This window comes from Pseudophryne corroboree, chromosome 5 (genome assembly GCF_028390025.1).
Source record: "Pseudophryne corroboree isolate aPseCor3 chromosome 5, aPseCor3.hap2, whole genome shotgun sequence".
Lineage (NCBI taxonomy): Eukaryota > Metazoa > Chordata > Amphibia > Anura > Myobatrachidae > Pseudophryne > Pseudophryne corroboree.
The window spans coordinates 632,446,648-632,461,808 of NC_086448.1; the positions used below are offsets into that span (position 1 = coordinate 632,446,648).

Sequence of the window (15,161 nt, forward strand, 5' to 3'; positions counted from 1 at the left end):
GCTTGGAGGAGGGTCATAGGGGGAGGAGCCAGTGCACACCAGATAGTCCTAAAGCTTTCTTTAGATGTGCCCAGTCTCCTGCGGAGCCGCTATCCCCATGGTCCTTACGGAGTCCCCAGCATCCACTACGGACTATGAGAAATAGAATTATCGGTAAGTAAATTCTTATTTTCACAGAAGAATGATTTAATCACATCTAGTCATACGCAGTTTGCTATTTCTTCCATGCAACGTTCATACTGGCATGGAAGAAACTTGTATCCATGCAACGCGAGCCAGAATCATTCCCCAAACTCCACAGAACTTTGTCCCACATGACAGTAGCGGTTTACCTGAATTAAGGATGTTTTGCATGCCTACACTAAAATGAACAGCTTTCTTTGTTTCCCACAAGACTCTGTGTGATGTGTATTCTTGTCTTGCCACAGTGGATGAGAGGAACACACTGCAGGATGAAAACAAAAGGCTTTCAAAGCAAGTCGAGCACATGCAGAAGGCAAAAGAGTGAGTTTAGTGTTAAGTTGCCAGAGTACACGCTGAGCCCTTTCTTTCTGCAGCCACAAGTCCAGCAAACTGCAATTACTGCTACAGCTACAGAAACGGCTTTACAGAAGCTTCTATTGTTATTTCATCTGCCTTTTTAGAATGTTGGTGGGCCCTGTATAAATAACAATCTGGACCACCATACTGTGAATTTCCTGAGAGATCCTTTAATCTTAAAATTATAAAGTGGTAATATTACCTTATTCTCAGGAAAGGGAATATCATAGATTTAAGCATCAGAACAAATCATTAAACCACACACAATACATAACCACGGTACAGTATTTAAGTGAAGCAAGTATCAGTCATACAAAAGCTGTGACCAGTGCTTTCATCTTGCTTTCATAGTGTACAGCAGGGGTATTTAACATGCAGCCCTCCAACTGCTGTAAGACTACACATCCCAGCATGCTCTGCCACATCTGGATCTGTATGTTTATGCTGGATTATTGTCTGAATTTTATTTATTTTAAACACCCTAAAAGCCCAACAATATAAAACAAATACAGCACAAAATCAGATTCAAAGTACAAATACATCACATTATTCTCATTTTCACTTGGCATCTCATGCTGGTATTTATGCCCCACCAAGACGTTTGTTGTATCTGTATGTTTTTATATATTTTTCTCGTTTTGATTGCTTTTAGTGTTTTGATACCTTATGCTGGGTACACGTCGGATAGGTCGGCCAACCTATATGATGAAGTGCATACACAGTTACCAATTGTCTCTCCGATGTGTCATGCCTGACATCATAACTGAGCAGGCATTTAAATGTGCCCACCCAGTTGAGATGTCGGTCACCTGTGATCCTTGCAGCAAGTGTACCGCCAGCCCATACACACAGCCAAATAGATAGATATATATATATATATATATTATCTATCTGTAGGTATATTGGCTATCGGCTGTGCTGCAAGGCTGATGCAATATGTCTGTGAATGATGATGTTCACATACATATTTGGGGTTCACACCCACAGACAGACTGGTGATATGTCAGGCATTCAGTTGAACGGCCAATGTATCGCTCAGTGTATACCCAGTTTTAGGGAGAATTCAATTCTGCTTGATAGAACACCGCCCACTTTTGTTAGTGTTGGCATGGCAAGTTTTTCTTTGCATCTCTTCGTGTGCAGGGGGAAAACTTGCAATGCTGGCTGATGAGTTGTGCCGTTCCGGAATGGCAGATCATATCCATTGCATTGAATTTAATGTGTCCCCTTGATCGAAACTTTAAAAAAATATTGTGTGTTGTCCTTTTTTTATTTTTTTATTTACACTTTTGTACATTACAACAGTATGAGACTGGGATGCTACGATACAACAGAAGGGCTGAATCTGAGAGCATTCTGCATGTGTCTGTACATTATCCCTAATATGTTTTGTGATGTTGTATTTGAAGTCTTACACTAGATTATATTGTGTGGTATAGGGTATACAGTATGTGTGGCATTTAAGTCTATGGCCAAAATTGTAATTTCTCTATCGTCCTAGTGGATGCTGGGGTTCCTGAAAGGACCATGGGGAATAGCGGCTCCGCAGGAGACAGGGCACAAAAAGTAAAGCTTTAGGATCAGGTGGTGTGCACTGGCTCCTCCCCCTATGACCCTCCTCCAAGCCTCAGTTAGATTTTTGTGCCCGGCCGAGAAGGGTGCAATCTAGGTGGCTCTCCTAAAGAGCTGCTTAGAAAAGTTTAGCTTAGGTTTTTTATTTTACAGTGAGTCCTGCTGGCAACAGGATCACTGCAACGAGGGACTTAGGGGAGAAGAAGTGAACTCACCTGCGTGCAGGATGGATTGGCTTCTTTGGCTACTGGACATTAGCTCCAGAGGGACGATCACAGGTACAGCCTGGATGGTCACCGGAGCCTCGCCGCCGGCCCCCTTGCAGATGCTGAAAAGAGAAGAAGGTCCAGAATCGGCGGCAGAAGACTCCTCAGTCTTCTTAAGGTAGCGCACAGCACTGCAGCTGTGCGCCATTGCTCTCAGCACACTTCACACGGCAGTCACTGAGGGTGCAGGGCGCTGGGAGGGGGGCGCCCTGGGAGGCAATGTAAACCTATTTTTTGGCAAAAAATACCTCACATATAGCCTCCGGGGGCTATATGGAGATATTTAACCCCTGCCAGAATCCGTTGAAGAGCGGGAGACGAGCCCGCCGAAAAAGGGGCGGGGCCTATCTCCTCAGCACACAGCGCCATTTTCCCTCACAGAAAGGCTGGAGGGAAGGCTCCCAGGCCCTGCACTGCACTACAGAAACAGGGTTAAAACAGAGAGGGGGGGCACTAATTTGGCGTTAGAAATATATAAAAAGATGCTATAAGGGAAAACACTTATATAAGGTTGTCCCTATATAATTATAGCGTTTTTTGGTGTGTGCTGGCAAACTCTCCCTCTGTCTCTCCAAAGGGCTAGTGGGTCCTGTCCTCTATCAGAGCATTCCCTGTGTGTGTGCTGTGTGTCGGTACGTGTGTGTCGACATGTATGAGGACGATGTTGGTGAGGAGGCGGAGCAATTGCCTGTAATGGTGATGTCACTCTCTAGGGAGTCGACACCGGAATGGATGGCTTATTTAGGGAATTACGTGATAATGTCAACACGCTGCAAGGTCGGTTGACGACATGAGACGGCCGACAAACAATTAGTACCGGTCCAGACGTCTCAAAAACACCGTCAGGGGTTTTAAAACGCCCGTTTACCTTAGTCGGTCGACACAGACACAGACACGGACACTGAATCCAGTGTCGACGGTGAATAAACAAACGTATTCCTTATTAGGGCCACACGTTAAGGGCAATGAAGGAGGTGTTACATATTTCTGATACTACAAGTACCACAAAAGAGGGTATTATGTGGGATGTGAAAAAACTACCTGTAGTTTTTCCTGAATCAGATAAATTAAATGAAGTGTGTGATGATGCGTGGGTTCCCCCCGATAGAAAATTATTGGCGGTATACCCTTTCCCGCCAGAAGTTAGGGCGCGTTGGGAAACACCCCTTAGGGTGGATAAGGCGCTCACACGCTTATCAAAACAAGTGGCGGTACCGTCTATAGATAGGGCCGTCCTCAAGGAGCCAGCTGACAGGAGGCTGGAAAATATCATATAAAAGTATATACACACATACTGGTGTTATACTGCGACCAGCGATCGCCTCAGCCTGGATGTGCAGAGCTGGGGTGGCTTGGTCGGATTCCCTGACTAAAAATATTGATACCCTTGACAGGGACAGTATTTTATTGACTATAGAGCATTTAAAGGATGCATTTCTATATATGCGAGATGCACAGAGGGATATTTGCACTCTGGCATCAAGAGTAAGTGCGATGTCCATATCTGCCAGAAGATGTTTATGGACACGACAGTGGTCAGGTGATGCAGATTCCAAACGGCACAAAGGTGTATTGCCGTATAAAGGAAGAGGAGTTATTTGGGGTCGGTCCATCGGACCTGGTGGCCACGGCAACTGCTGGAAAATCCACCGTTTTTACCCTAAGTCACATCTCTGCAGAAAAAGACACCGTCTTTTCAGCCTCAGTCCTTTCGTCCCTATAAGAGTCATATTTGCCCAGGGATAGAGGAAAGGGAAGAAGACTGCAGCAGGCAGCCCATTCCCAGGAACAGAAGCCTTCCACCGCTTCTGCCAAGCTCTCAGCATGACGCTGGGACCGTACAGGACCCCTGGATCCTACAAGTAGTATCCCAGGGGTACAGATTGGAATGTCGAAACGTTTCCCCCTCGCAGGCTCCTGAAGTCTGCTTTACCAAGGTATCCCTCCGACAAGGAGGCAGTATGGGAAAAAATTCACAAGCTGTATTCCCAGCAGGTGATAATCAAATTACCCCTCCTACAACAAGGAAAGGGGTATTATTCCACACTATATTGTGGTACTGAAGCCAGAAGGCTAGGTGAGACCTATTCTAAATCTAAAAAAATTTGAACACTTACAAAGGTTCAAATCAAGATGGAGTCACTCAGAGCAGTGATAACGAACCAGGAAGAAGGGGACTATATAGTGTCCCGGGACATCAGGGATGCTTACCTCCATGTCCCAAATTTGCCCTTCTCACTAAGGGTACCTCAGGTTCGTGGTATAGAACTGTCAGTTTCAGACGCTGCCGTTTGGATTGTCCACGGCACCCCGGGTCTTTACCAAGGTAATGGCCGAAATGATGATTCTTCTTCGAAGAAAAGGCGTCTTAATAACCCCTTACTTGGACGATCTCCTGATAAGGGCAAAGTCCAGGGAACAGTTGGAGGTCGGAGTAGCACTATCTCGGATACTGCTACAACAGCACGGATGGATTCTAAATATTCCAAAATCGCAGCTGATCCTGACGACACGTCTGCTGTGCCTAGGGATGATTCTGGACACAGTCCAGAAAAAGGTGTTTCTCCCGGATGAGAAAGCCAGGGAGTTATCCGAGCTAGTCAAGAACCTCCTAAAACCAGGAAAAGTGTCAGTGCATCATTGCACAAGGGTCCTGGTAAAAATGGTGGCTTCCTACGAAGCAATTCCATTCGGCAGATTTCACGCAAGAACTTTTCAGTGGGATCTGCTGGACAAATGGTCCGGATCGCATCTTCAGATGCATCAGCGGATAACCCTATATCCAAGGACAAGGGTGTCTCTCCTGTGGTGGTTACAGAGTGCTCATCTTCTAGAGGGCCGCAGATTCGGCATTCAGGATTGGATGCTGGTGACCACGGAGGCCAGCACGAGAGGCTGGGGAGCAGTCACACAAGGAAAAAATTTCCAGGGAGTGTGATCAAGTCTGGAGACTTTTCTCCACATAAATATACTGGAGCTAAGGGTAAATTTATAATGCTCTAAGCTTAGCAAGACCTCTGCTTCAAGGTCAGCCGGTATTGATCCAGTGGGAAAAACATCACGGCAGTCGCCCACGTAAACAGACAGGGCGGCACAAGAAGCAGGAGGGCAATGGCAAAAACTGCAAGGACTTTTCGCTGGGCGGAAAATCATGTGATAGCACTGTCAGCAGTGTTTCATTCCGGGAGTGGAAACTGGGAAGCAGACTTCCTCAGCAGGCACGACCTCCACCCGGGAGAGTGGAAACTTCATCGGGAAGTTTTTCCACATGATGGTGAACCGTTGGGAAATACCAAAGGTGGACATGATGGCGTCCCGTCTGAACAAAAAACGGGACAGGTATTGCGCCAGGTCAAGAGACCCTCAGGCAATAGCTGTGGACGTTCTGGTAACACCGTGGGTGTACCAGTCGGTGTATGTGTTCCCTCCTCTGCTTCTCATACCTAAGATACTGAGAATTATAAGACGTAGAGGAGTAAGAACTATACTCATGGCTCCGGATTGGCCAAGAAGGACTTGGTACCCGGAACTTCAAGAGATGCTCACAGAGGACTTATGGCCTCTGCCGCTAAGAAGGGACTTGCTTCAGCAAGTACCATGTCTGTTCCAAGACTTACCGCAGCTGCGTTTGACGGCATGGCGGTGGAACGCCGGATCCTAAGGGAAAAAGGCATTCCGGAAGAGGTCATTCCTACCCTGGTCAAAGCCAGGAAGGAGGTGACCGCACAACATTATCACCACATGTGGCGAAAATATGTTGCGTGGTGTGAGGCCAGGAAGGCCCCACGAAGAAATTTCAACTCGGTCGATTCCTGCATTTCCTGCAAACAGGAGTGTCGATGGGCCTCAAATTGGGGCCCATTAAGGTTCAAATTTCGGCCCTGTCGATTTTCTTCCAGAAAGAATTGGCTTCAGTTCCTGAAGTCCAGAAGTTTGTCAAGGGAGTATTGCATATACAACCCCCTTTTGTGCCTCCAGTGGCACTGTGGGATCTCAACGTAGTTCTGGGATTCCTCAAATCACATTGGTTTAAAACCAGTCAAATTTGTGGATTTGAAGCATCTCACATGAAAAGTGACCATGCTCTTGGCCCTGGCCTGGGCCAGGCGAGTGTCAAATTGGTGGGTTTTTTCTCAAAAAAGCCCATATCTGTTTGTCCATTCGGACAGGGCAGAGCTGCGGACTCGTCCCCAGTTCTCTCCCTAAGGTGGTGTCAGTGTTTCACCTGAACCAGCTTATTGTGGTGCCTTGCGCCTACTAGGGACTTGGAGGACTCCAAGTTGCTGGATGTTGTCAGGGCCCTGAAAGTATAGGTTCCAGGACGGCTGGAGTCAGGAAAACTGACTTGCTGTTATCCTGTATGCACCCAACAAACTGGGTGCTCTTGCTTCTAAGCAGACTATTGCTAGTTGGATGTGTAATACAATTCAGCTTGCACATTCTGTGGCAGGCCTGCCACAGCCAAAATATGTAAATGCCCATTCCACAAGGAAGGTGGGCTCATCTTGGGCGGCTGCCCGAGGGGTCTCGGTTTTACAACTTTGCCGAGCGGCTATTTAGTCAGGGGCAAACACGTTTGTAAAATCCTACAAATTTGATACCCTGGCTAAGGAGGACCTGGAGTTCTCTCATTCGGTGCTGCAGAGTCATCCGCACTCTCCCGCCCGTTTGGGAGCTTTGGTATAATCCCCATGGTCCTTTCAGGAACCCCAGCATCCACTAGGACGATAGAGAAAATAAGAATTTACTTACCGATAATTCTATTTCTCGGAGTCCGTAGTGGATGCTGGGCGCCCATCCCAAGTGCGGATTATCTGCATTACTTGTACATAGTTACAAAAATCGGGTTATTATTGTTGTGAGCCATCTTTTCAGAGGCTCCGCTGTTATCATACTGTTAACTGGGTTCAGAACACAGGTTGTACAGTGTGATTGGTGTGGCTGGTATGAGTCTTACCCGGGATTCAAAATCCTTCCTTATTGTGTACGCTCGTCTGGGCACAGTATCCTAACTGAGGCTTGGAGGAGGGTCATAGGGGGAGGAGCCAGTGCACACCACCTGATCCTAAAGCTTTACTTTTTGTGCCCTGTCTCCTGCGGAGCCGCTATTCCCCATGGTCCTTTCAGGAACCCCAGCATCCACTACGGACTCCGAGAAATAGAATTATCGGTAAGTAAATTCTTATTTTACCTTTGCTGAGGAAGTAGCTCAGACATGACTGTTCTCTCCTGAGCTCACAAAGTTGTATCTGAAACCTAGGCCCCCCTTTATCTACTCAGCTAAACTTCACCCTGCTAACCCCACAGCACTGTAATATGTTTTTATTAAATGTTTAAAGATAACATGCCCTTGATGCTCTATTAGTAAGGATAGTTTGTACATTTCTGTTTGCAGCACAACACAAGAGACTCATGAAGAAGTAGCAGCAGATCCAGGTGGTGATGAGGATGGTGTTATCCCTGATTCTCCAGTCAGTTCTTTGCCAGTAAATGTGGTCAGCAGGATGCGCAGGAGAAGAGCTAACAAGCACGTGCGATATACAGAACACCTTCAAGATGAATCACAGACTTCTGATTGTACAGCCAGTAAGTGTAATATTTTCTGTCCCTTCATAGACCAGGATGCCAAACCTAACTTAAGGTTTCAAAAGATAACCACTGTAACACTGGGTGTGACGAAATGTGCTCTTGACACAGGACAATACTTAAATTGCAATTACACCCTAAAGCTATATCTCCTGCGTCCTAGAGGATGCTGGGGTCCACATTAGTACCATGGGGTATAGACGGGTCCACTAGGAGCCATTGGCACTGTAAGAGTTTGAGAGTGTGGGATGGCTCCTCCCTCTATGCCCCTTTTAATATCCGGGAAATAACTATCAGAACCGTGGAGAAATTGGATTGTTAAACTTGCATAAAGGTGGTTTTAAAGACCACCCATAACGGTACACCTCCCACTTTTAGGGTGTTTTTATATTGGTGGAGGTCATTGTATTCTCAATATTGCACTAGGAGGCGCCTTTTTTCACGTGTTTTATTTATATATATATATATATATATATATATATATATATATTTCTCTGACGTCCTAGTGGATGCTGGGAACTCCGTAAGGACCATGGGGAATAGACGGGCTCCGCAGGAGACTGGGCACTCTTAAAAGAAAGATTAGGTACTATATCTGGTGTGCACTGGCTCCTCCCTCTATGCCCCTCCTCCAGACCACAGTTAGAATCTGTGCCCGGCCAGAGCTGGATGCACCTAGTGGGCTCTCCTGAGCTCACTAGAAAAGAAAGTATTTGTTAGGTTTTTTATTTTCAGTGAGATCTGCTGGCAACAGACTCACTGCTACGAGGGACTGAGGGGAGAGAAGCAAACCTACCTGCTTGCAGCTAGCTTGTGCTTCTAAGGCTACTGGACACCATTAGCTCCAGAGGGATCGAACACAGGGCCCGACCTCGATCGTCCGTTCCCGGAGCCGCGCCGCCGTCCCCCTTGCAGAGCCAGAAGACGGAAGATAAAGATGAAAAACGGCGGCTGAAGACTCTTGTCTTCATTAAGGTAGCGCACAGCACTGCAGCTGTGCGCCATTGCTCCCATAGCACACCACACACTCCGGTCACTGTTGGGTGCAGGGCGCTGGGGGGGGGGGGCGCACTGGGCAGCAATTAGTTTACCTTTATGGCACAAATAGCACATAATACAGTGTATAACACTGTATATGTGCAAAAAACCCCGCCATTAACATTATAAAAAGCGGGAGAAGCCCGCCGCTGAGGGGGCGGGGCTATCTTCCTCAGCACAGCCAGCGCCATTTACCTTCACAGCTCTGCTGGAAGGACGCTCCCCAGGCTCTCCCCTGCAGTATCCAGTACGACAAGGGTAAAAAAGAGAGGGGGGGCACATAAATTTAGGCGCAATTTGTGTTAATAAGCAGCTATTAGGAAAAATCACTCAGTATAGTGAAAATCCCTGTGTTATATAGCGCTGTGGTGTGTGCTGGCATACTCTCTCTGTCTCCCCAAAGGACTTTGTGGGGTCCTGTCCTCAGTCAGAGCATTTCCTGTGTGTGTGCGGTGTGTCGGTACGGATGTGTCGACATGTTTGATGAGGAGGGCTACGTGGAGGCGGAGCAGGAGCCGATAAGTGTGATGTCGCCCCCTACGGGGCCGACACCGGAGTGGATGGATATGTGGAAGGTATTAACCGACAGTGTCAACTCCTTACATAAAAGGTTTGATGACGTAACAGCCTTGGGACAGCCGGCATCTCAGCCTGCGCCTGCCCAGGCGTCTCAGAGGCCATCAGGGGCTCAAAAACGCCCGTTAGCTCAGATGGCAGACACAGATGTCGACACGGAGTCTGACTCCAGTGTAGACGAGGATGAGACAAATGTACAGTCCACAAGGGCCATCCGATGCATGATTACGGCAATGAAAAATGTGTTGCACATTTCTGACATTAACCCGGTTACCACAAAAAAGGGTATTATGTTTGGGGAGAAAAAGCAGCCAGTGACTTTTCCCCCATCTGATGAATTAAATGATTTGTGTGAAGAAGCGTGGTGTTCCCCTGATAAGAAACTAGTGATTTCTAAGAGGTTACTGATGGCGTACCCTTTCCCGCCAACGGATAGGTTACGCTGGGAGACATCCCCTAGGGTGGACAAGGCGCTCACACGATTATCTAAAAGGGTGGCACTGCCGTCTCAGGATACGGCCGCCCTAAAGGAGCCTGCAGATAGAAAGCAGGAGGCTATCCTGAAGTCTGTATATACACACTCAGGTACTATACTGAGACCTGCTATTGCTTCAGCATGGATGTGTAGTGTTGCAGCAGCATGGTCTGATACCCTGTCAGACAACATTGATACCCTCGACAGGGATGCTATTTTGCTAACCATAGAGCATATAAAGGACGTTGTCTTGTATATGAGGGATGCACAGAGGGACATTTGCCGGCTGGCATCTAGAATTAATGCAATGTCCATTTCTGCCAGGAGAGTATTATGGACTCGGCAGTGGACAGGTGATGCTGATTCTAAAAGGCACATGGAGGTTTTGCCTTATAAGGGTGAGGAATTGTTTGGAACCGGTCTCTCGGACCTCGTATCCACAGCAACAGCTGGGAAGTCGACTTTTTTACCTCAGGTTTCCTCACAGCCTAAGAAAGCACCGTATTATCAAGTACAGTCCTTTCGGCCTCAGAAAGGCAAGCGGGTCAGAGGCGCATCCTTTCTGCCCAGAGGCAGGGGTAGAGGGAAAAAGCTGCACCAGACGGCCAGTTCCCAGGAACAAAAATCCTCTTCTGCTTCCACTAAGTCCACCGCATGACCCTGGGGCTCCACAGGTGGAGCCAGGTGCGGTGGGGGCGCGTCTCCGGAACTTCAGCGACCAGTGGGTTCGCTCACAGGTGGATCTCTGGGCTCTACAAGTGGTATCTCAGGGATACATGCTGGAGTTCGAGGCGACTCCCCCTCGCCGTTACCTCAAATCAGCCTTGCCAGCGGCTCCCAGGGAAAGGGAGGTAGTGCTGGCGGGATCCGGACTGAAAGTCGACAATGTCTAGGTCGACCACTATTGGTCGACAGTAACTATGTCGACAGGGTGTCTAGGTCGACAGGGTCTTTAGGTCGACATGTTCTAGGTCGACAGGTCAAAAGGTCGACATGAGTTTTTCACAATTTTTTTCTTTTTTTGAACCTTTTCATACTTAACGATCCACGTGGACTACGATTGGAACGGTAATCTGTGCCGAGCGAAGCGGCAGCGGAGCGAAGGCACCATGCCCGAAGCATGGCGAGCGAAGCGAGCCATGCGAGGGGACGCGGTGCACTAATTGGGGTTCCCGGTCACTCTACGAAGAAAACGACACCAAAATAACATTAAAAACTCATGTCGACCTTTTGACCTGTCGACCTAGAACATGTCGACCTAAAGGCCCTGTCGACCTAGACACCCTGTCGACCTAGTTACTGTCGACCAATAGTGGTCGACCTAGACATTGTCGACCTAGTTACTGTCGACTTTCAATACCACACCCGTGCTGGCGGCTATTCACAAGCTGTACCTTCAGCAGGTGATAATCAAGGTTCCCCTCCTTCAACAGGGACGGGGTTACTATTCCACAATGATTGTGGTACCGAAACGAGACGGTTCGGTGAGACCCATTCTAAATTTAAAATCCTTGAACACTTATGTAAGGAAGTTCAAGTTCAAAATGGAATCGCTCAGGGCGGTTATTGCAAGCCTGGAAGAGGGGGATTTTATGGTGTCGCTGGACATCAAGGACGTTTATCTGCATGTCCCCATTTACGCACCTCACCAGGAGTACCTCAGGTTTGTGGTACAGGACTGTCATTATCAATTCCAGACGTTGCCGTTTGGTCTGTCCACGGCACCGATGGTATTTACCAAGGTAATGGCCGACATGATGATACTCCTTCGGAAGAAGGGAGTTATAATTATCCCGTACTTGGACGATATCCTTATGAAGGCGAGGTCCAGAGAGCAGTTGTTAGTCAGCGTAGCACTTTCTCGGGAAGTGTTGCAACAGCACGGCTGGATTCTGAATATCCCAAAGTCGCAGCTGATTCCTGCGACGCGTCTGCTCTTCCTGGGCATGTTTCTGGACACAGAACAGAAGAAGGTGTTTCTCCCGGTGGAGAAGGCCCAGGAATTGTCATCTCTGGTCAGGGACCTCCTGAAACCAAAACAGGTGTCGGTGCATCACTGCACGCGAGTCCTGGGAAAGATGGTGGCTTCTTACGAAGCAATTCCCTTCGGCAGGTTCCATGCAAGGATCTTTCAGTGGGATCTGTTAGACAAATGGTCCGGATCGCATCTTCAGATGCATCGGTTGATCACCCTGTCCCCAAGGGCCAGGGTGTCTCTGCTGTGGTGGCTGCAGAGTGCTCATCTTCTCGAGGGCCGCAGATTCGGCATACAGGACTGGGTCCTGGTGACCACGGACGCAAGCCTCCGAGGATGGGGGGCAGTCACTCAGGGAGGGAACTTCCAAGGACAGTGGTCAAGTCAGGAGACTTCACTACACATAAATATACTGGAACTAAGGGCCATTTACAACGCCCTGAGTCAAGCAGAGCCCCTGCTTCAAAACCAACCAGTGCTGATTCAATCAGACAACATCACGGCGGTCGCCCATGTAAACCGCCAGGGCGGCACAAGAAGCAGGATGGCGATGGCAGAAGCCACAAGGATTCTCTGATGGGCGGAAAATCTCGTGCTAGCACTGTCAGCAGTGTTCAACAAAAAGCTAAAAAAATATTGCGCCAGGTCAAGGGACCCTCAGGCGATAGCTATGGACGCACTAGTGACACCGTGGGTGTACCAGTCGGTTTATGTGTTCCCTCCTCTTCCTCTCATACCCAAGGTACTGAGGATAGTAAGAAAGAGAGGAGTGAGAACTATACTCATCGTTCCGGATTGGCCAAGAAGTACTTGGTACCCAGAACTACAAGAAATGATCTCAGAGGACCCATGGCCTCTGCCTCTCAGACAGGACCTGTTACAGCAGGGGCCCTGTCTGTTCCAAGACTTACCGCGACTGCGTTTGACGGCATGGCGGTTGAACGCCGGATCCTAACGGAAAAGGGCATTCCGGATGAAGTGATTCCTACGCTGATAAAGGCTAGGAAAGACGTGACAGCACAACATTATCACCGTATATGGCGAAAATATGTTGCTTGGTGTGAGGCCAGATGGCCCCTACAGAGGAATTCCAGCTGGGTTGATTCCTGCACTTCCTACAGTCAGGAGTGACTAAGGGCCGAAATCTGGATCCTAATTTTAGGCCCAATCTATTTTCTTTCAAAAAGAACTGGCTTCACTGCCTGAAGTTCAGACGTTTGTTAAGGGAGTGCTGCATATTCACCCCCCTTTTGTGCCTCCAGTGGCACCTTGGGATCTTAACGTTGTGTTGGATTTCCTGGAATCCCACTGGTTTGAGCCACTTAAGACCGTGGAGCTAAAATATCTCATGTGGAAAGTGGTCATGCTATTGGCCTTAGCTTCGGCTAGGCATGTGTCAGAATTGGCGGCTTTGTCGTGTAAAAGCCCTTATATGATCTTCCATATGGACAGGGCAGAATTGAGGACTCGTCCCCAATTTCTCCCTAAGGTGGTATCAGCGTTTCATTTGAACCAACCTATTGTGGTGCCTGCGGCTACTAGGGACTTGGAGGATTCCAAGTTACTAGACGTAGTCAGGGCTTTGAAAATCTATGTAGCCAGGACGGCTGGAGTCAGGAAAACTGACTCGCTGTTTATCCTGCATGCGCCCAACAAGCTGGGTGCTCCTGCTTCAAAGCAAACTATTGCGCGCTGGATCTGTAACACGATTCAGCAAGCTCATTCTGCGGCAGGATTGCCGCATCCTAAATCGGTAAAAGCCCATTCCACAAGGAAGGTGGGCTCTTCTTGGGCGGCTGCCCGAGGAGTCTCGGCTTTACAGCTTTGCCGAGCTGCTACTTGGTCGGGTTCAAACACATTTGCTATGTTCTACAAGTTTGATACCCTGGCTGAGGAGGACCTTGCCTTTGCTCATTCGGTGCTGCAGAGTCATCCGCACTCTCCCGCCCGTTTGGGAGCTTTGGTATAATCCCCATGGTCCTTACGGAGTTCCCAGCATCCACTAGGACGTCAGAGAAAATAAGAATTTACTCACCGGTAATTCTATTTCTCGTAGTCCTTAGTGGATGCTGGGCGCCCGTCCCAAGTGCGGACTTTCTGCAATACATGTATATAGTTATTGCTTAACTAAGGATTATTGTTATGAGCCATCCGTTTAGTGAGGCTCAGTTGTTGTTCATACTGTTAACTGGGTATGGTTATCACAAGTTGTACAGTGTGATTGGTGTGGCTGGTATGAGTCTTACCCTGGATTCCAAATCCTTTCCTAGTAATGTCAGCTCTTCCGGGCACAGTTTCCCTAACTGAGGTCTGGAGGAGGGGCATAGAGGGTGGAGCCAGTGCACACCAGATATAGTACCTAATCTTTCTTTTAAGAGTGCCCAGTCTCCTGCGGAGCCCGTCTATTCCCCATGGTTCTTACGGAGTTCCCAGCATCCACTACGGACTACGAGAAATAGAATTACCGGTGAGTAAATTCTTATTTTATATATATATATATATATATATATATATATATATATATAATATACACATACATATACCTGTATATACATACACACACACACACACTGCTCAAAAAAATAAAGGGAACACTTAAACAACACATCCTAGATCTGAATGAATGAATTATTCTTATTAAATACTTTGTTCTATACATAGTTGAATGTTCTGACTACAAAATCACACAAAAATTATCAATGGAAATCAAATTTATTAACCCATGGAGGTCTGGATTTGGAGTCACCCTCAAAATTAAAGTGGAAAAACACACTACAGGCTGATTCAACTTTGATGTAATGTCCTTAAAACAAGTCAAAATGAGGCTCAGTAGTGTGTGTGGCCTCCACATGCCTGTATGACCTCCCTACAACGCCTGGGCATGCTCCTGATGAGGTGGCGGATGGTCTCCTGAGGGATCTCCTCACAGACCTGGACTAAAGCATCCGCCAACTCCTGGACAGTCTGTGGTGCAACGTGGCGTTGGTGGATGGAGCGATACATAATGTTCCAGATGTGCTCAGTTGGATTCAGGCTGGGGAACGGGCGGGCCAGTCCATAGCATCAATGCCTTCGTCTTGCATGAACTGCTGACACACTCCAGCCACATGAGGTCTAGCATCGTCTTGCATTA

General features: G+C 47.8%; 1 protein-coding gene across 4 annotated transcripts in view; it reads left to right on the forward strand.

Annotated features, from left to right (window-relative positions):
• RBBP8 (RB binding protein 8, endonuclease) overlaps positions 1–15,161 on the forward strand; it is a 313,130-nt gene that overhangs the window by 186,396 nt on the left and 111,573 nt on the right. For all 4 annotated transcript variants that reach the window (XM_063923586.1, XM_063923585.1, XM_063923587.1 and 1 more), the window contains exons 6-7: positions 429–504; positions 7,774–7,964. In XM_063923586.1, coding sequence (XP_063779656.1) covers positions 429–504; positions 7,774–7,964 — 267 coding nt within the window. The remainder of the gene's footprint in view (positions 1–428; positions 505–7,773; positions 7,965–15,161) is intronic.